Genomic DNA, 26,595 nt, shown 5'->3' on the forward strand with positions numbered 1-26,595 from the left:
CATCACCTCACACTTCTCCGCATTGAACTTCCTCTGCCACCTATCTGCCCACTCCATCAACTTGTCTATGTCCTTTCAAAGTTGTACACTGTCCTCTTCACAGTTTACAACACTTCCAAGTTTTGTATCACCCTCAAACTGAAATTGTCCCCTACACAGCAAAATCTAGCTCATTAATATATGTCAGCAAATGCAAGGCTGCCAATACCGACCCCTGGGGAACACCACTACAAACCTTCCTCTAGCCTGAAAAATATCCATTGATCATTATTCTCTGCTTCCTATTATTCAGCCAATTTTGTATCAATGTTGCTATTGTTCCTATTCCATGAGCTATCACTTTTCTCACAAGTCTGTTATTTGACACTTTATTGAATGCCTTCTGAAAGCCCATGTACATTACATCAACAGCATTACCTTCATTGACCCTGTCTGTTACCAGCAAGTTAAACATGATTTCACCTTTAGAACTCCATGTTGGCTCTCCCTAAAAACCTACATTTTTCCATGTGACTACTAATTCTATCCCGAATAATTGTATTTAGAAGCTTACCCACCATTGATGTTAAACTGACCGGTCTGTACTTGCTGGGATTATCCTCACAACCTTTTTTGAACAAGAGCGTAACATTTGCAATTCTCCAGTCCACTGGCACCTCCCCTGAGTCTAGAGAAGACTGGAAGATTATGGCCATCACCTCTGCAATTCCGTTCTCACTGCCTTCAATATTCTTCGATGCATCTCATCCTGTCTCGGTGCCTTGTTAATTTCTGGGAAATTCCTCTCTGACCTGCTTAGGTCATCAGAACGAGTCCAGATTATCACTCTTGCCTTGATTCATGTTACACATTAATACTACTATTACCCTTTTATACAGGATGACCTTTACCTCAGCCAGAAAAGAGTTCTCACATGAAAGATTTGAACAAACAGCATTTGTTGCATGGGCTGGCAGCATGTTCCATTAGGTCTACTATTTGAGAGGATAACAACCACCTCTTCATATCTAAACTAGCTCTGCCTTTACAAAAAAATAATCTACAGTAGACTATTCAGCCCAGTTTGTCTGTGTCAATGTTTAGCTCCGCCCTACTTCACCTCACCTCATTTGTATATCATTCTATTCCTTTCTCTCTCCTGCATGTATCTAGCTTCCCCTTAAATGCATCTATGCTATTCAACTCAACTACTCCAAATAGTAGTGAGTTGTACATTCTAACCATTCTCTGGGTAAAAATGTTCCTGCAGAATTCCCTATTCGATTTAGTGACAACCTACATTTCAGTCCCCCAATTTTGGACTTCTCCACTCGGGGAAAAATCATTTGCATATTTACCCCATCCAAACATGTGAAAAATTAAAAAATCTCCTTTAGGTCACACCTCACCTTATAGTCATAGGCCACGATACTCCCATCCTGTTGCATTAATTTTTAGCGCAGCGGGCCGGGGGAATCACACGTTGGTCGATTCGCAGGATTCACGTGGGCGTTCGTGCCATGCTTGCATCTCCCAGGCCCGGATTTCCGGCAGCGTCGGAAATCGGCTGGGAGGCAGGGCTAGTATTTAAATAGTATTTTACATACTACTTAAATGCTATTAGCGGGTCTGGGACTGAATTCTCCAGACCCTCTACCTTCTCCCACCCCTGCCAGAGCATTTCACTCCACTGGGGTTTAGAGTAGCTCCCCACTTTCGGGGCGCGAGCAGCCTGACTCCGCTGGAGTGAAAGGAGGACAATTGGAGCCCCCCCGCAGGGGGTCAGGTGGTGGTGGTGCCCCCTGGGCATGGGCACACTGGCAGTACCAGCCTGTGCCCCCAGCACTGCCCAAGGGGCAATGTGCCTGTGCCCAGGGGCACCTTGGCACTGCCCACCAGGCATGGGCCACTGCAATGCTCATCTTCAGATTAGGCATTTTACAGCCTTCTGGACTTAACATTGTGTTCAACAACTTCAGACCATGAGCACTCTCCATTTCAATTTTTAAAAATCTTTTTTGTTTCCTCCCACTCCCTCGCAGAGCCATCTGTAACATGTTATGATGTTTTGGTTTCAGAATGTTTACCCTTGTTCCGCTTTTATATTCTGTTATCTAACCTTTATGCCACTATTAGCACTTTCCTTATCCTTCAACAATACCATTAACACTATTTGTCTTGTCCATGATATCTTCATCAAACCTCTCCTGAGCTCCCACCTATCCCAGGCCTTCTATTTTGCTCCACCCTCTCATGAACAGTAACAAATCTGTCATATTTATATCTCTCTTCAGCTCTGAAGTGCTCATATGGACTCAAAATGTTAACTGTTTCTCCATCAACACATGCTGCCAGACCTGCTGACTTATTCCATGATTTTGTTTTTAATCTTATCATAACTTGCTTGTTTTTCAAGCCTATTCATTCAGAAATACACCCCAATACTTTGGTTGCATTTTTTACTTTCTTATTGTTTATTCATGGGACTTGATATTCGCTGGAAAGTCAGCATTTATGGCCTATCAGTCATTACCAGAAGATGGTCATGAGCCTCCTTCATAAACTGCTGCAGTCCATGTGGCTTGACAACACCTTCCAACCCCTCAACCGCTACCATCTGGAAGGACAAGGGCAGCAGATACATGGGAACACCAGCATGTAGAGGCTCACCACCAAGCTGCTAACTATCCTGACTTGGAAATATATCACCATTGCTTCCCTGTCACTGGGTCAATGTCCTGGAACTCCCTCCCGAACAGCACTGTGGGTGTACATACACCACAGGGACTGCAGTGGTTTAAGGCGGCAGCTCACCACCATCTCAAGGGCAATTAAGGATGGGCAATAAATGCTGACCTAACTAGCAATGCCCACATTCCACAAATGAATTAAAAAAAGGTACACCCCATTGTTAAGGAGGAATGAGTTACATGATTTTAAAGCACATTGCGGCTTTTAATAATTTGAGAGAGTGGCTCTTGGTCCTACCTATAAATCCTAATGAATTTAAACAAACTGTCTAGACAAATACAGCCTATTCTCTTCAAACCTCGGAGATAGCTGGGGCCCGATGATTGTGTGGGCTCAGAAAAACTCTACCTATGCAGTTTTATGCCTCCAGAAATGTGCGACTTCGCCCAGGACTTTTGTCCCCAGGTTTTTAGTTTCTAGTTCATTTTGCGAGATGTGATGAAGTACGTGAGAAGTATTGGTGCAGAGGTGGGCTGGTTGGAAGGCCTATTTCACTTCTCCAATACAGTGGCCCAGCTCACAAAAAGGTCCCCTAAACCTCAACTGTCACTCACCCCCATGCACCTCAGATCCTCCATTTTCAGACCTCATGAGCCATGCAATAAAAAAGAGAATTATTTTAAAAATCATTGAGGGGAAAATTAAAACCCCAACAACATAATAGAACTCTGAACTCAAACACAGCATCATTGATATTAGAAGGAAGAAAAACTTTCTCCAGTGTAAAGAAATGTAATTCGTTAAGTGCCTTTAGGTTTGTAAACAAACAAGAAACCACAAAGGAATATTATGTTATTACAGCTGCTTAAAAGTGACAATCATTCATGATCCCAGAAACAGCTTCAAGGACCATGTACTGATCTGAAACCAAGGCAAAGATTCATAATGGCTACAAATTGCCATTGCCTACATTGCCCGAAACAGATGAACAGAATGGAATCCAATCTCTATTGTAAAAAAGAGAGCCTGTCAATTAAGGGGGTGGGGGAGGGGACAGTAACATGGAAATATTTTCAACTTTCACTTTTTTTTTAAAACAGCCAGAGCTGTAAATTGATTTAAAATAATAACACAAACAAGACAGCAGAAGCTGACAGAAAATAGTTGTACATTTTTAATTCATTACGTCATTTTGGACAATTAGTCAACTACTTTAATACATAACAATTTCATAATATGGTCAATGTAACGTCAACTTACCTTTGCAAGACAAATCCTTATGATGAATCAAAAACACATTTACATTTCAATACAGCATCTAATAGTGACATTTGAATGCATCAAATCATTTTACACTTGTCTGTCAGATTTTTCCCGATTCCTCGGCAGGCTTTTCTCAAATAAGCTTTGAAAACCCCACAGCAGCACATGGAAATGGCAATTTTCTTGTAGCCTTCACAATGGGCAGCCCCAACTTTGGAAGAGGTGTGCGTGCGTGTTTACACCAGGCCTTCCCACTCTACGGAATGGCCGAACGAAAATGTTGTGGGGTCAGGAAGGCAGAGGAATACATTTTTTCCTGATTCCCAATCCAGCCCCTGATCTTTTTTTGAAACGCTTGTCTCTAGGACAAAGTTTTAATTGGAGGTTGAATTTCAATTTCAGGGTTTTTTTGGAGAACTTAATCAGATCAAGTGTCACTTTCAAACATCTGGAGGCAGGGAAGTGTGCAACGTGTCCATCAGGTTATGTTAGGAAGAGGCCTGTTTGGTTCAATGAGGCCCATAGCATTGTACACTTAGTATCATCTATAGACGCACTATTGTGGATTGTGAGACACTCACCTGTTTTGTGTATATAATTGGATATATACTTGGGTGGTCTGTGGCATTGGAAGCAAGATTCATTACCAGGCATGTAGTGCAAGGTAGTGAATTGCACAGAGCAAGCTGAACAGTATTTTTGTTGTATCAGAGAAAAGTTGTGTTGCATATTGATGAGATGAAGAGCAAGCAGGGCATGGCTTGTTCAACTTGGAGGTGATGTCGGTGGATTAATGTCATGAGGACTGCCTGGATTTGAGAGATGAATAAACAAATCATACAAGTACATAAAAGAATGGAAGCTAGAATTGACCCTTTAGACCTTTGAGCCTGCACCACCATTCAACAAGAACAGGGGTACTCATTTACCTTCAATTCCACCTTCCCATAAGATCCTCATATCCCTTAGTCTCCGTAAAACTGCCAACCTCTATTCTGAATGTAATCAACAATTAAGCATCCTCAGCTCTTGGGATAGAGAATTTCTAAGGTTCACAATCCTCTTCCCTCATTCCGAAATGTTACTCCATGTTCTCTATTTCCATAGACAAGAGACATATTTTCTCAGAAGCTATCCTGTCAAGCTCCTCAAGAATTTTATATGTTTTAATTAGATCATAATCATCTCTTTCTAAACTCCAGAGAATGTTGACCCAATCCACTCAATTTCTCCTCGTGGGACAATCCCCTCATCCCAGTTACCAGTCCAGTGAACCTTCATTGCACTTGCTAAAGGCAAGTCAGTCTTCCGGTCATAGCAACTGTTTTAAAATGAAAAAAATGAATATAAGCCTATACACTGATAAAAAACAATTGTGTTGGAGACTTTCCTCAATTGTTTTTTTAAGAAACAGCTGAACCGTGCAGACCAGGAATATTCTCAGGCTCATTTGCTAATCTGTGCTATTGTGCAGTTCCAAGTAAGTGGTTTTCCATTTACTTGATTGGTACAACTTACTGCATTAGTACAATTGGCCACTGTGTTCTGGCTTAGGAAAGGTAAAAAGTGACCAATTTGGATTGCTGCTTGGCAGACCTCTACATTATAAATGTATCTACCACATGGACTGCAGTGGTATCAACTTCTCAAAGGCAATTAAGAATGGACATTAAGAATAGAAAATTGGACAATTAAGAATGAGCAAATGCTTGCCCACGTCTTAAGAATAAATTAAAAAGAAAAAGACCTACACAGAAGCATGTGCGTAATTCTGACATCCCTCCAGTTGAATAATTGTGGACATTTTCAAAGCTAACAGACATAAATAGGAGAAATTTGAATGAGGTGTCAGAACGTGTGCAGCATCATCAGAGAAAAGACACTGGCAGAATCCAACAAACTAAGAAAAAAAGTAAACATTGTGCTGTTTTTAAACTACAAAGTTTATTGATATGCAAGAGAAAATGGAAATGTAGTAAGTAGCATGTTAGTTTATCAGGAAATAGGATAAAGTGTATACTTAAACAACAGACACAAATTCTACATTATTCATTGTATAAATGAAGCATGTTCAAGTGCCTTCATTAAGAAACTGAGCTGCTTTCACATAAACCTGGTCAAAGAAATATCTTGAAGTGCTAGAGGGTGAAAATTGCAAGGTGGGGTGTAAGGCATGTTTTTGTTGGGTGCAGAGGGAGGGGAACAAATTAACTAATTACATCTCCAAATATCATGATCACGTAAGTGGTTAAAACCATATTCATACGTTAATATCTATAAAAACTTTATTTAGCACAAATATTTGATTGCCGGCAAAATAAATAATGCAAACCAAAACTCAGCACAGAGTAGATATGCTATATCCATGGAAATGTACAGAGCATCATCCGCATAGCAGTCAAAGACAAAGGATGGGGCAATTAATAAGCATGATGAGAATGGAACTTCACGAGTAATCTTGAAAATAAGCAGCACTGGTACTTCTCTTAAAAATAACCTGCTTCAAGTATTAACAGAAATTCAGTATCGCTTCTTAAAGTTTGAAGCATTGCAGATTGTTTTAGTCACTATGACGGAATTACACTGATGGGTTTGTTAACTAGATTCTGAGAAATTAGCATTTTTAATCTTACAGCTTTGAAATAAGAGGAAGGCCATCGTACATATCCGCTTTTAATTTAAACCAGTCAGATACTTTCTGAAGCATGCCCTTTTCCTGACTAAGTATCTGAGCAGCCTTCCTGAGCTTCGGTTCATTCCGTTCAAGGTACCGGGTCCCATCCATCTGCAACTGATTTAACTTCTCCTTCCGGTTTTCATCCAACACTACATCCTCACTCATGAAAGGATTGAACCTGAAGTAGGTGTCAGGAGGCAGAAGTGCATCAAGCATGGTATGAACTTCTGAAATAAATGTTTTAAAAAAAACCGCTCAGGAGAGTTCAAGAATTGTTAAAAATAAAATGAAGCAGATACATATAAAAAAAACAAATGAGGTTTACATTGAAAAGCTGAAAGACAGTTGTGCGCATTGTGTAATTTTATATACATCACCTTTCAATGTTTGATGGTAGAGTCTGCATACTGGATGAATGGGCTCGATGAGATAAATGAACTTTTCTTGCTTCATATTTTAAGAAAGAATGTTTTACACTGTAAGCATTTTCAGAAGGAATGCCTCTTGGCCAAGTTTAGCACAGATCCAAGGCTACTTGTTCAATAAGTACCTTGCTGTGAAAGTGCAGCATTCCTATTTCCTACAACAGCTTCCATGCCATAGAAGTGTAACTTTAGTGCCAGGGTTGCATAGCATTTTGAACTGCTGGAGATGCAGCCAACAGTAGAAAGCCAAAGCAGATAGTGCATAGCAATTTGGAAAGTCTCAAATTTATTTGCCAGGGATCCATTAAAACAAGTGGGAGGCTCTATATTTAAAAATATAAAATGACACGAGAAAATCTTGTAAATTTTTGATCCAACTGAAGAATAGAGCAGGTTCAGTTCAATAGAAGTCTTTCCACAATTGGTATCTCCCTCAACATCCAGAAAACTCACTCTAAGCTCACCATTACTTTAACTTTAGAGCAAAACGTAAGAGTTCCTTAAACTCAGTTCTTCAGCAGTCTGGCATCATTTTCAGCAAGAAGTCTCACAACACCAGGTTAAAGTCCAACAGATTTATTTGGTAGCAAAAGCCACTAGCTTTCGGAGCGCTGAAGGAGCAGCGCTTCGAAAGCTAGTGGCTTTTGCTACCAAATAAACCTGTTGGACTTTAACCTGGTGTTGTGAGACTTCTTACTGTGTTTACCCTAGTCCAACGCCGGCATCTCCAGATCATTTTCAGCCAGAGAGTCTCAGACCTTTCTGTTAGCACTCTATGGTATATCCATACCAATTGAAACTAAAACTGCTTTTCTCTTCCTCTGGACCCCTGTTCTAAGCAACAGCATAATTTTTCTACTGATGTTTTTGTTTTAACTTCCCTAAACTGCTAACCCCTTGGTAGCACATCTCTTCACTTCAAGAGTTGTAAAACCTCATTAAAATGCATGTATGCAAACAGGGCCCCAGACTGGCCAGAAAGCAATATCTTGTTCCTAACACTACAAATATAACTTGCTTAAAATTGGGCAGATTCTCACCAAAAATGGTAAAATGGCACGGTGCCAATCTGTGTCAAGGGGCAGTACCAACCTGTGTCAGGGGCAATGCTAGGCAATGCTTGGCCATGTCCCTCTCCCCCAGGGACTATACTTGCCTTTACGTCCTCGAGGGGATCCCAATGACAGGTAGGGCAAAAATCAGAAATCGCTATCTCGCCAGCGAGATGTTTGCAGGATCTTGACCACCACCCCCTCCCATTCCCGGGGACAGAGACAGCGGGCTCAAAATTGTCCCCATTATATCAGCTTTATGACAGTAAGTAGATTTATTTCAATTTGCCCATTTACAGCAATGATCTTAAGAGGTCAGGCCAAGTAAGCAGCTCAAATAGCCCAACAATGCTCCAGACTTAAACTAATCATGAACAATGGCAATGCAGGTTTGCCTACATTATTTAAAATATCACAAAATATCCTTTAGTAAAGCTCACTAAACAGCCCTCAGTGGACACAAATTCCAGTGATAAAGATGTGAGAGTCTCTCGCCACCTTTACTTCATGTATCAAATGGGGTCTCAGTCAGCTGTTGTTTAACACCAAGAATAAAGGATGGTTTATAATCAAATAGTGCCACTTTTAGAGAACTCGTCAGATATAACTGAAGCTTTTGTAGCATATGGAAGTGGTACTCAGCTCTCAGAAATAAAATCAAAAACAAATGGAAGCAGGCACTGGTTTAACGGATGAAGGGGGTGTGGGGGGGTTGCTCAGTTGACTAGATAGTTCAGAATAATGCCAAAACCGTGGGTTTGATCCCTGTTCCGGCTGAAGTAAACTTAGGACCAGCCTCCTTACCCTGCTGCTGTGATTAGAAAGCGCTGGCAAACCACCACTGACAAAAACCTACCAAGAAAATGGCTCAGGATCAAGCATCAGCAGAATATCAGCCAGGGACCTGCCTTCAGGCAGAGCGCATGTAGCATGACATTGGTTTAAAGCAGGAGTATTCCACAAACTGGCACTCATTGCCCAATTGCCTCATGCCTCCTTGTGCTTATATTTCTCATTGGCAGTTTTTCCTCGTTTCAATTTTTGTGGACTGGAAGTTTCGAGAAGACTACTAATTAGCAGTGTTGCCTCATTGGGGAAATTATTCGCAAGTTAGAACATCAAGGTGTACTAGTGTCAGAAACTTTCGACAAATGCAAGCTAACTAGAGTGCAAATTTAAAGTTTGTGTGCAGCTTGTGAGGCCTCCGTAATTTGCAAAGACAAACACATGGACAGTACATGGTTTACGGTACATTATATGGGACTAAAATGAGACATTTTCTTTTTAAAAGATAAGTGCCCCTGGATATAAGACAGCATTTATAGGTCTCCAAATCAGCTCATCACAAGGAGGCAGGGGACGGGTACTGCACTTGAAAGAATTTTTTAAAAATGCAAAACTATTCGCATTTATTCCATTGAAGGCCAAGCTTTAAAATGTCTGAAAGAGGGACATGCTTAAAAACCTTTCCAATGCTAAAAGTCGATTAATGGTTGGTCTTTCATCAAGAATGGCTGCATGCATCATAGATTGTACTCGATGCACATTTACCACATTTAGTCACTAATGCTCTCATTAATCACCTCTGCCAGAGTCACATGCAAAAAGGCCCAAGTGAAGACTGTAGCATGAAAGTTCACAAGATTGGATTGAATCATGGCATTATGTTCACAGCTTGGCTATATACATGCACACAGGTTTTCAGTAATCACGCATGTTTTAGTACCTCTACTTTTCAATTTTTGTCACCGTTAATGATCAAATCCATTCCTTTTGAGCTGCTTTAAAACTTATTTTATTTGATCTGATATTTCGTAGCATTGACAAATGTTAATTCTGCATCAGGATGGTTGCAAATCAGAATACAGGAGCTCAGTTAATGACCAAGAAAATCTGGTATTGCAGTTATCTTACAATGACTAACCTTCTGTATCTGTGGCACTGCTAATTACATTAGTCAGTTTTGCTTTGAGGCTTGTATAGGTCATATTGTTTTTCCCCAGTGTTTCGTAGCGTCCTGTTCCAAGGGAGATTACACACTGAAATGGTGTGTTTGGCCATAGACGCTTGCATTCATGTATGGCCAATGCGCATGGGTTGTTAATGAGCAAACCGCCATCCTATAGGAGGGAAAACAAACCGATTATTTAACCATATTGGCAACAATATTCAACCGGATATTTACCAAATTCTCCTCTTCCAAAGGCATACATTTTGTAGAGTTATAATTCTACTGGTGAAGTTATTCTGTTGTAACAGGATGGAATTACTCTTCACCAGTGGGCATTTGTAGATTGTAAAGCATCAAAGTCAAGTCCAAAATTGTCTACTCTACTTCCAAACCTGAACACTTTCCAGTAGCAGTCATTAAATAGTCATCCGAGAAAGAAACTTTGGCTGATTTCCATCCTTCTCTTCTCCACATCTTGTCCAGGGACATGAGAGCAATTGTAGCCTCCAGTGTCATGCCAGTTGAGATCAACTGACCCAGCATAATGGAAGTCAATTGGGGCTCGTCATTTGAAGGCTCAATTTTGGGGTGCCTTTATTAATTAAATCACACGTTCAATATCTATCATCAAAAATTTGTTTAAACCCATTCTGAAAAGTGAGGGAAAAAAAAATCAGAAACAGGCTTAAGTAAGCAGGCGGAAGGCCACACCCAACATCTTCCATATTGACTATTCTCCTAACCTCTTTCAGAAAGGCCAAACAGTGGGAAATTATTGAGGCCAAACAGTGGGAAATTACAGATGATGTTGTGCCACCAGACTGGACTGTAATTACATAATTCACTCGGGACCTTTTTAAACATGGAAGAAAATGTTCCCTTCATCTCATTACCCCAAGTTGGAATCAAACCCAGATCCAACAAGCGAAATGTTTTAATTAGGATTCTGTCCAAAACAATTGCTTTTTACAAAAGCGAATTCAGTAAAACAAAAATCACATATTCAAAAGGGCGGCACGGTAGCACAGTGGTTAGCACTGCTGCTTCACAGCTCCAGGGACCTGGGTTCGATTCCCAGCTTGGGTCACTGTCTGTGTGGAGTTTGCACATTCTCCTCGTGTCTGCGTGGGTTTCCTCCGGGTGCTCCGGTTTCCTCCCACAGTCCAAAGATGTGTGGGTTAGGTTGATTGGCCATGCTAAAAATTGCCCCTTAGTGTCCTGAGATGCGTAGGTCAGATGGATTAGTGGGTAAAATATGTAGAGATATGGGGGTAGGGCCTGGGTAGGATTGTGGTCGGTGCAGACTCGATGGGCCGAATGGCCTCTTTCTGTACTGTAGGGTTTCTATGATTCTATGAAAAATATCAACTGTCAAACTATAAGGAAACCTGTAAATTTGGGACAGCCAAGTGGCTTGGATCAAGTGCCCTTTATTTGCAAGGTGTAAGGTGCCCTACAACCCCAGACATGCTGAGCAATGGCATTACTTTCATAATGGTCATTTTAGGTAAATAGACCAGATAAGCTATATTGTATTGTACAGGATTAGTTACATCTCCTGCAGCTTTCCCTTTTTTCTCCTGCATCTGGAGATGGGCTGAATTCTGCAGTCATATCAGTGAGGTAGGATTTCAATTCATTTTGGATTGTTGCTTCTAGTTCATTGTCATCCTAGAGTCCTTTTCCACTGAAGGAGGGATGTCCTGATTCTGGATTCTATGATTTTCACAGTTTGTGAAGAACAGATGGCTGTTGTTTGGCAGGAGTGCCTGGCAGATCCCAGCCAAACTACAGGCTAGGAGGGACTGATGAGAAGACGTAAAAATCCTACAGATCCCTATTCAGAGCCCACTCTGTCCATATGTTGCAGCTACTGATCCGAAGTTTTGTGAGGTGGGTGTTGTACTGTTAGCTGTTTATCTGTACTTAACATTTTGCCTATTTTAGTTAGAAGTGTTCCTGCAAATTGGTGCATGTGATAATCTGACCATGTAATTGTCAGGGGAGTCATTGTCAAAGGTTGCTGGATATCCTGTCAAGCACCTCAAAACAGATTGTGGAAGCTGGAAATATGTATCTATCTATTTCAAGTAGTTAATAGGATTTTAAGTAAAATAAAACCTTATCACAAAAGCAATGCTGAACGATTTCAGTCATTGTGATGTTTCCTTAACCACAAGAGCTGCTTACAATAAATCAAAGTAGCCTTATGAATAATCAATTTATCCTATGTGAATGAATTATTAATTTTGTAGATTGAGTTTATTATAGTACCTGCAGGTCCATGTGTATGCATTTTTACACTCATGGTTTATTTGTCAGTTAACTGTCACATGAAACAAATTAAGGTACAGAAAATGGTAAGGTCAAAAATGTGACAAAGATGACTGCAGGACTTCACTTAAAAGTAACATGGATTATAAAGTGCTCATGACTCTAGCAAATGAACTGCAACAGGGACTGATTAATGATGCCAAAGAATGAGTTTGGTGCTCACTGACACAAGCATACTATTCATATAAAGAGAGAATGAATGATCTAATCTAATAAAAGAAAATGCCAGTTGTGACAAATTACAAAAGGAAAAGCTGAAATGATTTTCAATCAGCTGTAAAGTAATCCTGCACAAGGAATGGAAACCACTGTTTTATAATGTACCCGGTTTAACGCATATCCTTTGCCTATGGGACAAATATAGAAAAAAACCCAGAAAATAATGCTCCAACATATGTTTTTTCGCAATACCACTTTCTTTCTCCAAGTGCATATATTTTAAATCTCCTCTGACCAAGCTATAATAAATAACTAACTTGTAGTTTACAAAGCAGGATGATGAATCTACAAGCTTCCTACATAAACAGTGTTTTATGACCTGTCTGTCATACATGCTCAGATGCGAAACCTATTAAATCTGCAGTATTAATCCTGCCAGCAGAACTATCAATTCCTTTGCGAGATAAAGCATTTTATATCAAGATGAAGGTGCACAATGTAGTTTTAAAAAAAGAGAGGAAAAGAAGAAAAGAATAAATCCAGGAAGCTGGATCAGGAAATAAAAATGGCCTCTATGCATCTGTAAATGAAGGATGGTTCTTCATCTGAAAAAAGTGACCTATTTCCTGAAACCACTACTCCATCCACATTTTTTTTTTAATTTTTAGATGCTCCCAATCCCTTTGGGTAATGCAAAAGATTTCTGTTTTCATTCCAGAAGTCTTCTGTAAAAATAGAGTGGCTACATTTGCAAATGTTTTACTGAACCTACTGTTTTCTACTGGATGCATGGAATGAATAAGTGATCTACCAGAGTCAGAATGCAAATATTCATTTGATATCACAAATAAATAGTTAGCTTTCCCTTTGATGTTGAAAGCTCCTGCTCCTTGAGTGTGCTTATTAATGGGACTCGCCAGCGACAAGATAATTTATTACATGTTTCTAGATTAAATTATTCCGAAGATAAATCATTCCATGTTGGTTAATCTTTAAAAAACTGAGCTACATTGCAATAATGTTCATTTCTAAGAGGGAAAGAAAATGTTTAGTTGGCAAACAACTTCCAAAAAGGGAACATTTAGTCAGTCATATAAACCACTTAGAGCAGTGGTGGGCAACCTGTTGCCCATCTGGGTTCTTAGTCCATGAGACATTTTGTTGACCATTGCCCACATGTAGGGTTGCCACATTCTGCCAAATTTCCAACCGTATAGTTTTTTTTTACCTACCAGTATGACAGAAGTGATGCACATGTAAAGCAAGGGCACATGCTGACTGCACACATTGACTGCAAGAGCCATGCGCTCTCTCTGCTTATCGTGTGTAAACATTTCGTTTGTTTTTACCATTTGAAGTTGATGATAGTTCTATTAATATAGGATTGATTCAGCATTTTCTATAATTTATGGTGAAATATTCAGCATATATCAAATGTATTCAAGTTAATACATAGGGTCATGGTTAATCAACAAATCCAATAACAATCTTGTGGCCCCCTGTAAGGGGGGCCATTCAGGTGACCCATTCACTAGCCTAGGTTGTCTATCACTGATTTAGAGCTTTCTTATTTAAATTTTAGCTTCTATTTCTCCTTTCCTTTTTGAGCTTACTCTCGGCTACTAGCACCAACTTTCGATTAGAATAACCTGTGACGGGGAGTCTGTCCCAATGCAATAACAGCTTCATAAAGAAAGCTGATCAGAGTGGTCCTCCAGTCTCTTCCAATAAAATCACTGAAAAAACATGCATTGAACTGACCATGGTTTTTAAACTTGCATGCACGTCCTTTGAAAAACCTAGTTCAATAAGTCATAGAGGTTCAACCAAATCCTCAAGGGATTTAGGTGGTCATCATCGGATGGGGTACCCGGACGAGCACTCAGATCGTGCACAGACCAACTGGCGGGGGTATTCGTAGATATCTTTAACCTCTCTTTACACCAATCTGAGGTCCCTCTGAGGTTAATCCTACAAAACCCCTCTCTAAACTCCGTGGCCTGGGGCTCAGCTCCTCCCTCTGCGACTGGATCCTGAACTTCCTAATTCACAGACCGCAATCAGTAAGAATAGGCAACAACACCACCTCCATGATCATCCTTAATACCGGTGCCCCATAAGGCTGTCTCCTCAATCCCTTACTATACTCCTTATACACCTATGACTGTGTGGCCAAATTTCCCTCCAACTCGATTTTCAAATTTGTTGATGACACCATTATATTGGGTTGGATCTCAATGACGAGACAGAGTACAGGAAAGAGATAGAGAATCTGGTGAACTGGTGCAGCGACAATAATTTCTCCCTCAATGTCAGCAAAACGAAGGAGATAGTCATCGGCTTCAGGAAGAGTAGTGGAGGACATGCCCCTGTCTACATCAACGGAGATGAAGTGGAAATGGTCAAGTTTCCAGGTGTCCAGATCACCAAAAACCTGTCCAAGTCCCTTCACGCCAACACTATAGTTAAGAAAGCTCACGAACGCCACTACTTTCTCAGGAGGCTAAAGAAATTTGGCATACCCTCTATGACTTTCACCAACTTTTACAGATGCACCATAGAAAGCATTCTCTCTGGTTGTATCACAGCTTGGTATGGCTCCTGCTCTGCCAAGACAGCAAGAAACTACAAAGGGTTGTGAACGAAGCCCAGTCCATCACGCAAGCCAGCCTCCCATCCATTGACTCTGTCTACATTTCCCGCTGCCTCAGAAAAGCAGCCAGCACAATTAAGGACTCCAGGCAAACCCTACTCTCTTTGAAATTGAAGATCAAAAGAGCAAAATAAAATACCAAGTAATTACCTCCAAAATATTGGAAATCATCAAAACTAAATTAGTGAAAGTGCAACTTCAGAACAAGTTTTGTTTGCAAAAGTCTTTCACTTAGGCAAGGAAGCAAGTATTAGATCTCAGTATACATTGCCTGTCAATTGCTCAGCCCCATCAATAATCATTACAGAGTTGATGTCAGAATTCCAAATTAATGCAGTTGATGAATAAGTTGCATATTCCAAGAGCAGACCCGGTTTCCGAAAAGCCAAACAACACACTCAGATTGAAAGAGAAAGTTGGTGTCCCTGCAGGCTTCCTGGTATGCTGACCGTTTCAGGTGTTTCAGTCTGCCGCCTGCATAGGAACCAACCTGACAGGTTGAAACACGTTCCTCTCTGGCATTCTGATTTGATGAAAAAAAATGCTAAATGGAAAATGCAACCTTGCCTCAAAACTGCAGAGTTGGCAGTGATTGGAGAAAACAGTTTTGCAATGACAGAGTTTTGACTAAAATGGGTATTACAATTTTATTTCATTGTGTGCAGTTTTGGAGAATAGGTATTCTTCACATCACTGCAGACTGCGAAATCTATAAGACTATATTATACTGGAGGGGCCTGCAGCACCTCATCAGAAATGACTCCGTTGAATCCATAGCAACCGTTCTGCAACAACAGCTGTGAGGAAGCACTTGGAATGTATCGATGACTTAAAACAGTATGACAGAAAAGATTTCAGTGACCTTCAGTGGTTATTTGTGAATAAGAACAATTCTGCTCTTTTCTGCTTTTGTTCAATTCTCTATACGGTGAAATAAAAGTTTAAAATGGGTAACCAAAGGCTCTTAAAATATTTTAATTGCTTGTGAGATTATTTCATCACAGTTTATTGAATGCTTTATGTGAAAACCTATAAAACCTGGACTGTAACAGATAGAACAGACAGCTTAAATTATGACTTTACAACCCTTTCATTTTACAAGAAGCTTGTGACCAAATTACAAAATGGAACATATTCTGTAAACTCATTACATGACTTACAGTTTCAAATGAACTGAAATGTCAACCACGAAAGAGCCAAGGCTTCAGTTGTCACTGAACATTTACTCTAACGAAAGTGACATATCATGATAACTGGGAGTTACCATTATATGTAGCCAGGTCATTTTTCCTGTGTTTCGGAAATTTAATAGAGCAGCACAGTTAAACATGTGGTTGCAGGGATGGTGTAGGAGGGAGGGTTTCAGATACGTGGATAATTGGAACACATTCTGGGGAAGGTGGGACCTGTACAAACAGGACGGGGTGCACCTGAATCAGAGGGGCACCAATATCCTGGGAGGGAAATTTGATACGGCTCTTCAGGGGGGTTTAAACTAATTTGTCAGGGGAGTGGGAAAAGGAGTTGTAGTCCAGAAGTCAGTGAGGGTGGTGAGGTATTGGGGAAGGTATCAGGGTCAAGGGTGGGTACCGGTAGACAGGAAGGTGGGCTGAAGTGTGTCTACTTCAATGCAAGGAGCATCCGGAACAAGGTAGATGAACTTGGGGCGTGGATTGGTACTTGGGACTACGATGTTGTGGCCATTACGGAGACGTGGGTAGAACAAGGGCAGGAATGGTTGTTGGACGTTCCGGGGTATAGATGTTTCAGTAAGTGTAGGGAAGCTGGTAAAAGAGGTGGAGGAGTAGCATTGTTAATCAAGGATAGTTTAACAGCTGCGGAAAGGCACTTCGAGGGGGATCTGCACACTGAGGTAATATGGGCTGAGGTTAGAAATAGGAAAGGAGCGGTCACGTTGTTAGGAGTTTACTATAGGCCCCCAAATAGTAATAGAGATGTGGAGGAAGAAATTGCTAGGCAGATTATGGATATGTGTGGGGGTCACAGGGTAGTTGTCATGGGGGACTTTAACTTTCCAAATATTGATTGGAACCTTTGTAGGTCAAATAGTTCGGATGGGGCAGTTTTTGTGCAGTGTGTGCAGGAGGGTTTCCTGACACAATATGTGGATAGGCCGACAAGAGGTGAGGCCACATTGGATTTGGTACTGGGAAATGAACCGGGCCAAGTGTTAGATTTGGTTGTGGGAGAGCACTTTGGAGATAGTGACCACAATTCGGTGTCTTTTGTTATTGCAATGGAGAGGGATAGGGCCGTACGGCAGGGCAAGGTTTACAATTGGGGGAGAGATAATAATGATGCGATTAGGCAAGAATTAGGGGGCATAAGTTGGGAACAGAAACTGTCAGGGAAAGGAACTAATGAAAAGTGGAACTTTTTCAAGGAACAAATACTGGGTGTCCTTGATAGGTATGTCCCTGTCAGGCAGGGAGGAAATGGCCGAGTGAGGGAACCATGGTTCACGAAAGAGGTGGAATGTCTTGTGAAAAGGAAGAGGGAAGCTTATGTAGGGATGAGGAAACAAGGTTCAGATGGCTCGATTGAGAGTTACAAGTTAACAAGGAATGAGCTGAAAAAGGGGCTTAGGAGAGCTAGGAGGGGACATGAGAAGTCCTTGGTGGGTCGGATCAAGGAAAACCCCAAGGCTTTTTACTCTTATGTGAGGAATAAAAGAATGACCAGGGTGAGGTTAGGGCCAAGGACAGTAGTGGGAACTTGTGTATGGAGTCAGTGGAGATAGGCGAGGTGATGAATGATTACTTTTCTTCAGTGTTCACCAAGGAGAGGGGCCATGTTTTTGAGGAAGAGAAGGTGTTACAGGCTAATAGGCTGGAGGAAATAGATGTTCGGAGGGAGGATGTCCTGGCAGTTTTGAATAAACTGAAGGTCGATAAGTCCCCTGGGCCTGATGAAATATATCCTAGGATTCTTTGGGAGGCAAGGGATGAGATTGCAGAGCCTTTGACTTTGATCTTTGGGTCCTCACTGTCCACGGGGATGGTGCCAGAGGACTGGAGAATGGCGAATGTTGTTCCTCTGTTTAAGAAAGGGAATAGAAAAGACCCTGGTAATTATAGACCGGTTAGTCTTACTTCGGTGGTTGATAAATTGATGGAAAAGGTCCTTAGGGATGGGATTTACGACCATTTAAAAAGATGCGGATTAATCCGGGATAGTCAGCACGGATTCGTGAAAGGCAAGTCGTGCCTCACAAATCTGATTGAATTTTTTTGAGGAGGTAACTAAGTGTGTTGATGAAGGTAGGGCAGTTGATGTCATATACATGGATTTTAGTAAGGCGTTTGATAAGGTCCCCCATGGTCGGCTTATGATGAAAGTAAGGAGGTGTGGGATAGAGGGAAAGTTGGCCGATTGGATAGGTAACTGGCTGTCTGATCGAAGACAGAGGGTGGTGGTGGATGGAAAATTTTCGGATTGGAGGCAGGTTGCTAGCGGAGTGCCACAGGGATCAGTGCTTGGTCCTCTGCTCTTTGTGATTTTTATTAATGACTTGGAGGAGGGGACTGAAGGGTGAATCAGTAAATTTGCTGATGACACCAAGATTGGTGGAGTAGTGGATGAGGTGGAGGGCTGTTGTAGGCTGCAAATAGACATAGATAGGATGCAAAGCTGGGCTGAAAAATGGCAAATGGAGTTTAACCCTGATAAATGTGAGGTGATTCATTTTGGCAGGACAAATTTAAATGTGGATTACAGGGTCAAAGGTAGGGTTCTGAAGACTGTGGAGGAACAGAGAGATCTTGGGGTCCATATCCAGAGATCTCTAAAGGTTGCCACTCAAGTGGATAGAGCTGTGAAGAAGGCCTATAGTGTGTTAGCTTTTATTAACAGGGGGTTGGAGTTTAAGAGCCGTGGGATTATGCTGCAACTGTACAGGACCTTGGTGAGACCACATTTGGAATATTGTGTGCAGTTCTGGTCACCTCACTATAAGAAGGATGTGGAAGCGCTGGAAAGAGTGCAGAGGAGATTTACCAGGATGCTGCCTGGTTTGGAGGGTAGGTCTTATGAGGAAAGGTTGAGGGAGCTGGGGCTGTTCTCTCTGGAGCGGAGGAGGCTGAGGGGAGACTTAATAGAGGTTTATAAAATGATGAAGGGGATAGATAGAGTGAACGTTCAAAGACTATTTCCTCGGGTGGATGGAGCTATTACAAGGGGGCATAACTATAGGGTTCGTGGTGGGAGATATAGGAAGGATATCAGAGGTAGGTTCTTTATGCAAAGAGTGGTTGGGGTGTGGAATGGACTGCCTGCAGTGATAGTGGAGTCAGACACTTTAGGAACATTTAAACGGTTATTGGATAGGCACATGGAGCACACCAGGATGATAGGGAGTGGGATAGCTTGATCTTGGTTTCAGATAAAGCTCGGCACAATATCGTGGGCCGAAGGGCCTGTTCTGTGCTGTACTGTTCTATGTTCTAGCACCAATAATGAGAGTATTTAAAATAGAGAGAAAAAAATGAGGAATTTGGGTTTGTGATACACTACTTCCCATTTCCCTTTCAATCATTACTTCTGGTCAATTTTTCCTTTTCTCTTCACGGTGCTGACTTCTGTCGATTTAGTACCTCACCCAAGTTGGCAGTGTTCATTCCTAACTCCAACCAGCAAGCATTAGTAGGCCGTAAGCACAGTGGGTCTCCAAGCTATATCCAACACTCTTCTCACATGCTGACTACGTAACCTGATTTTCCTCAAGGGATGAGAGGTCTGATATTTGGCTGATTATTCCCGTACACAAATCAGGGAGTGTTAATTCTCCTTTTACTGCCTATGACAGTTTGCATTAATATAGTGACTTTAACACAGTAAAACAGCCCAAAGGTATTTCACAGGAAGTACAATCAGACTAAAAAATGATATTGAGCCGAACAAAGAGACATTAGGACATGTGATCTAAGTGCTTGATTGAAAGACAGATTTTCAGCAGAGTCTTGAACGAGGAGAGGAAGTGGGGTTGGGGACGAAATTCCAGCGTTAAGGACTTAGACTGCTGAAGCCAATGATGGGACGAAAGAAGTGAGAAAGTACACGGCATTAGCATTGAGGGAACATAACAGTTTTCAAAAGCTGGAGGCGATTTTTGAGAAATGGAAGGACTAGGCTAAGCAGTGATTTGAACAGAAGGCTAAGCTAAGTTTAAAGAATTCAACAGATATCAGAACTGAAGCAGCATTCATTTGTATTGCTCTCTTTTCCATTAAGAAATTCATAATTTCAAAATATTTTTCGCCAATATGACTGAGCCAATGGTATGAAAACTGAACAAATCCTATTCTGGGAACAGTCAGGGTAAAGATCACCAAACTATTTGACCACAGAGGGAAAACTAGTGGAGCCCAGCACTGGTCTTTCATTATTGTGCATCAGGAATTACTGAGTCACAATCAAGATTGTAAGTAGAACAGAAAACACAAGAAACACTCAGCAGCTCAGGTGTCATCTGTGGAACGAACAAGGGATAACATCTCAAGTCGATGATAACCCTTCAGAAGAAGACGAGGAAAGATAGAAATGTAATCATTTTTGAGAAAGCAAAAGGGGGAAGAACAAAACTGAAGGTCTGCGATAGTGTGGCAGGCAAGAGAGATTAAATGACCAACATTATGTGGTAATGGGTTCAAGTACGAGGTGTGAATGGCGAGCGAGCAGCTGTCCGACTGCAAAGTTAAAAAAGAGAGAAAAACTGAAACAGCAAAAAAAAAGAAACAAAACGGAGGCAGAGATTTGCTCCAAAGTTATTGAATTCAGTGTTAAAGTTCAGAAGGTGGAGAATGCAGAAAGATGAGGCGCTGATCCTCAAGCCTGTGTTGTACTTCACTGGAACATAAGAACATAAGAACTAGGAGCAGGAATAGGCCATCTGGCCCCTCGAGCCTGCTCTGCCATTCAATAAGATCATGGCTGATCTTTCCGTGGACTCAGTTCCACTTACCCGCCCGCTCACCATAACCCTTAATTCCTTTACTGTTCAAAAATTTATCTATCCTGGTCTTAAAAACATTCAATGAGGTAGCCTCAACTGCTTCACTGGGCAGGGAATTCCACAGATTCACAACCCTTTGTGTGAAGAAGTTTCTCCTCAACTCAGTCCGAAATCTGCTTCCCCTTATTTTGAGGCTATGCCCCCTAGTTCTAGTTTCACCCACCAGTGGAAACAACTTCCCTGCTTCTATCTTATCTATTCCCTTCATAATCTTATATGTTTCTATAAGATCTCCCCTCATTCTTCTGAATTCCATTGAGTATAGCCCCACTCTACTCAGTCTCTCCTCATAAGCCAACCCTCTCAACTCCGGAATCAACCTAGTGAATCTCCTCTGCACCCCCTCCAGTGCAAGTATATCCTTTCTCAAGTAAGGAGACCAAAAACTGTACACAGTACTCCAGGTGTGGCCTCACTCAGCACCTTATACAGCTGCAACATAACCTCGCTACTTTTAAACTCCATCCCTCTAGCAATGAAGGACAAAATTCCATTTGCCTTCTTAATTACCTGCTGCACCTGCAAACCAACTCCTTGAGATTCCTGCACAAGGACACCCAGATCCCTCTGCACAGCAGCATGCTGCAATATTTTACCATTTAAATAATAGTCCATTTTGCTGTTATTCCTACCAAAATGGATGACCTCACATTTACCAACATTGTACTCCATCTGCCAGACCCTCACCCACTCACTTAGACTATCTATATCCCTTTGCAGACTTTCAGCGTCCTCTGCACACTTTGCTCTGCCACCCATCTTAGTGTCATCTGCGAATTTTGACACACTACACTTGGTCCCCAACTCCAAATCATCAATGTAAATCGTAAACAATTGCGGTCCCAACACTGATCCCTGAGGCACACCACTGATCACCACTAGTCACTGATCGCCAACCAGAAAAACACCATTTACCCCACTCTTTGCTTTCTGTTAGTTAACCAATCCTCTATCCATGCTAACACATTACCCGTAACACCGTGCACCTTTATCTTATGTAGCAGTCTTTGGTGCGGCACCTTGTCAAATGCCTTCTGAAAATCCAGATACACCACATCCACAGGTTCCCCATTGTCCACTGCACATGTAATGTTCTCAAAGAATTCCACCAAATTAGTCAAACATGACCTTCCCTTCATGAACCCATGCTGCGTCTTCCCAATGGGACAATTTATATCCAGATGTCTCGCTATTTCTTCCTTGATGATAGATTCAAGCATTTTCCCTACTATAGAAGTTAAGCTAAACGGCCTATAGTTACCTCCCTTTTTTAAATAGTGGCGTCACATTTGCTGTTTTCCAATTTGCAGGAACCCACCCCAGAGTCCAGCGAATTTTGGTAAATTACCACTAGTGCATTTGCTATTTCTCCCGCCATCTCATTTAGTACCCTGGGATGCATTCCATCAGGACCAGGAGACTTTAGCCCCATTAGCTTGCCCAACACTATCTCTTTCGTGATAACGATAGTTTCTAGGTCCTCACCTGCCATAGCCTTCCTGTCATCAATTTTTGGCATGTTATTTGTGTCTTCCACTGTGAAGACCGACACAAAATACCTGTTCAATGCCTCAGCCATTTTCTCATTTCCAGTTATTACATCCCCCTTCTCATCCTCTAAAGGACCAATGTTTACTTTAGCCACTTTTTCGTTTTATATATTTGTAGAAACTTTTCGTATCTGTTTTTATATTCTGAGCTAGTTTACGCTCATAATCCATCTTACTTTTCTTTATAGTTTTTTTTGTGGCTTTCTGTTGACCTTTAAAGATTTCCCAATCCTCTAGGTTCCCACTAATCTTTGCCACTTTGTATGCATTTTCTTTCAATTTGATACCGTCCTTTATTCCCTTAGATATCCATGGCTGATTATCTCTTTTTCTACAGTCCTTCCTTATCACTGGTATATACTTTTGCTGAGCACTGTGAAAGATCGCTTTGAAAGTCCTCCACTGTTCCTCAATTGTCCCACCATAAAGTTTTTGCTCCCAGTCTACCTTAGCCAACTCTTCCCTCATCCCTTTGTAGTCTCCTTTGTTTAAGCAAAGAACACTGTGGACAGGACAAAAAAGTCAGGGAGAGGCAGGTGGAGGATTGAAATAACAAGTGAGGGGAAGCTCAGGATCATGTTCAAGGACTGAATGGAGGCACTCCGCAAAGCGTTCACCAGGTCTGCATTTGGTACCCGCGAAGAAGAGGAGACCATACTGTGAGCAGTGAACACAGTGTACTAAACAGAAAGATGCAGAAGTAAATGGCTGTATCATTTGGAAATGTTGGCTTTTTCTCACAGAGCCATGGGTTACAGATGCCAATTGCAGCATGTCAAAATCTGCTCCAAATTACATCAATTGAATTTGGATAGATAAATAATTAAATCTGGAACTTTCTGGTCTGTATGGCATCATGTTACATCAGGCTTTGCCCACTGGGGCTATGGAAGGACCATCCCGGGCAAATTAGGGCAAAAATTGTCCTAATTCTTGTTAAAATTATGTTATCTCTGTAGTTTCATTTACTGCTTTCATCTATTTGAATTCACTCAAATGTAACGTGCGGTGCATTTATTACTGCATATATTTAGTTTTTAGTCACCTTCACTTCACGAATGTATCACCTATACACTTCTTCATAAGACAACTGTCATACCCAGAACATGATCGAGACACTGCCAGTAAATTGTGAAATAATGCACAATGCTTTCAAATATTGTCCAACTAATGTCCAAATGTTTGGTAGCTTGTGCTACCAAATAAACCTGTTGGAATTTAACCTGGTGTTGTGAGACTTCTTACTGTGCCTACCCCGTCCAACGCCAGCATCTCCACAAAATGTCCAAGATAAACAGCAGTTTGGAAACTCTGACTCCATCTTTCACATTACACTTCAAACACTTCAGAAGGCATTCCACTCAGATTTGTCAAAAAGAACATCACGCAAACCAGCAACAGAATGGTTTACTCCATTCCCTCCTGATTTATGTTTGGTTGATCCCATGTCACTAATCAATGAGAATCAGGGAGAGCTCAAGTCCAGTCTAATATTGATACTTCAACCAATTCCACCAAAGTGGTGAACTAACTCGTTGCTGTTAATGGGATCTTGCAGTATGTAAATTGGCTACCACATTTATCTACACAGCAGACATGACTATACTTTAAAAGTAATTAACTGGTTGTAAATTGATTTGGAACTTCGAGAACATGAAAGGTGTGATATAAATACAAGTTGGATCATTATTCTCGTTAAAATAAGTGGCAGAATAATATACCAGTTAAGGTACATGCATGTGGTATATTGCAGCTAGCCATACCTGATGAAGGTCACTGCCGATTGCATATTCTTGGAAATAGCCAGGTGCTGCCGAGGATGCTCGAATTGCCTGCCACAGTTTGTATTGACAACCACCCATATAGTGCGATCTTACACTGGGAAGATGATTGTAATTCCTGAATACGAATGCTTTCAGTGGTGTCCCTTTGTTTACTATGGTACTTACAGCTGCCACCTGAAAAGTCAAGTGAGATAAATATTTAACTGCACGATTTAAAAGAATAAAATGACTGTCTCAACTTTTGTGAAGCAATGTATTAATTTAACCACTAATCCCTGTATGTAATGCATCAGCCTGCAACTCAAGTTGTGTTTTTTCAATCCCATTCTACCAATATATCATTGAATTTTGTCTTCAGATTCAGGCTAATAACTGTCAAAGGTTACAATCAAAAATTCTCTCTGTGCCGCTTGGTTTAAAATGTTTTGACAGTAGTGTTAAGCATTTTGCAATATGAAACATCAATGAACTTTATTTTAGTTGAAACAAAAATCATACGGTGTCGAGTTTAGCCACACTTCACTTAAAAGTTTATATTTGCCCCCATCCCTTTTGCTTCTCTTAGCGTAGATCTCATTGGGTCATGCGCAGCCAAACGGGCAGACAGTTCATTTTCATTATCATACATCTGTGCTATTCTTTATACAGCTGCTAGGTGATGCGAAGCACTTGCCTTGTCTTAGCTATAGCTTTTCTATAAGGTAGTGGCAAGCAGGAACCAGGCATTACACCATAGATAAATGGCTATTTTAAAACTGGGAACTTGGCAGATGAAGGTGGATAAAGAGGGTGTGGCTACAAAATGCCACAATGGCAACCCTCAACTTTGTCACAACGCAAAGTAGCTGAGCAACATTTTCATTCAACGCCATCCTCAAACACTACTTACAACAAGGAATCAAATGTTCATAGAAGCATAAAATCCTACAGTGCAGAAGGAGGCCATTCGGCCCATCGAGTCTGCATTGACCACAATCCCACCCAGGCCCTATTCCCATAACCCCATGTATTTGCCCTAGCTAGTCCCCCTGACACTAAGGGGCAATTTAGCATGACCAATCCACCTAACCCGCACACCTTTGGACTGTGGGAGGAAACTGGAGCACCCAGAGGAAACCCACGCAGACACGGGGAGAATGTGCAAACTCCACACAGACAGTGACCCAAGCCGGGACTCGAACCTGGGTCCCTGGCGCTGTGAGGCAACAGTGCTAACCACTGTGCCACCGTGCTGCTTGATTTATCTTCATTACAAATACGTTAAGCACTGTGGCTATGATTATACCAATTGGACTGCAGCAGTTCAAAAGGCAGCTCACCACCACCTTCTCAAGGGCAATTAGAGATGGGCAACAAATGCTGGCCTTGCCTGTGATGCTCACATCCCATCAAAGAATAAGTAAAAATATTTTACTTGGAACTCTGAACGATGTTATTCCTTCAACACACAATTTGTACTACACCAAGACCAGATGTATTTCTGACCCAGCAGTGAACATTTATGGCATGACTTTTCCATGTAAAATTTCCATTTCAGAGATTCACATGGATTCTGCAGTTGGCTCAATGAATGGAGTCCGTACTGACTTTCGGGCACCCAATATAGTGAGTCAATTTTTACCATGGGCTTCAGGACTCCAATCTCAGGTCCCATGCCTGCACTCGCCAGCAGCAAGACCAGCTCAGTGATTACATTACAGGAAGCCTCCTAATTGCTGCTTATAAGCCCACCTTAAAATTAGCGACCAGGAAAGGTGGATGCTGCCGAGAAAGGTTGGAGACTCCAAGGTGGCCTTGTGAAGACCAGCAGAAACAATAAGTTCAGGATGGTCATGTGAGCAGGTCCCACCGATCACCCCACTCGTGGAGCCTACAACTTTGCTGACCCCTCCCCCCCCCCCAACCTCTCCATCCTGGGCTGCCACAGGGAAGCTGCCACAGGGAAGCTGCCATGGTGGCAGGCCACTTGACTGTTGCCAAAGTGCTGGCTGCCCTGTATAATGGCCCTTGATAACAGTATTCTTAATTATGAAAATCTGCTGACTG

General features: G+C 41.5%; 1 protein-coding gene across 3 annotated transcripts in view; it reads right to left on the reverse strand.

Annotated features, from left to right (window-relative positions):
* Positions 1 to 5,858: 5,858 nt before the first annotated feature.
* Positions 5,859 to 26,595, reverse strand: part of pnpla8 (patatin-like phospholipase domain containing 8) — a 74,001-nt gene continuing 53,264 nt past the window's right edge. For all 3 annotated transcript variants that reach the window (XM_078220223.1, XM_078220222.1, XM_078220224.1), the window contains exons 8-10: positions 24,529 to 24,723; positions 10,012 to 10,207; positions 5,859 to 6,837 (exon numbers count right to left, since the gene is read on the reverse strand). In XM_078220223.1, the coding sequence (XP_078076349.1) occupies positions 6,563 to 6,837; positions 10,012 to 10,207; positions 24,529 to 24,723 (666 nt within the window). In that variant the 3' untranslated portion in view covers positions 5,859 to 6,562. The remainder of the gene's footprint in view (positions 6,838 to 10,011; positions 10,208 to 24,528; positions 24,724 to 26,595) is intronic.

This window comes from Mustelus asterias, chromosome 9 (genome assembly GCF_964213995.1).
Source record: "Mustelus asterias chromosome 9, sMusAst1.hap1.1, whole genome shotgun sequence".
Taxonomy (NCBI): domain Eukaryota; kingdom Metazoa; phylum Chordata; class Chondrichthyes; order Carcharhiniformes; family Triakidae; genus Mustelus; species Mustelus asterias.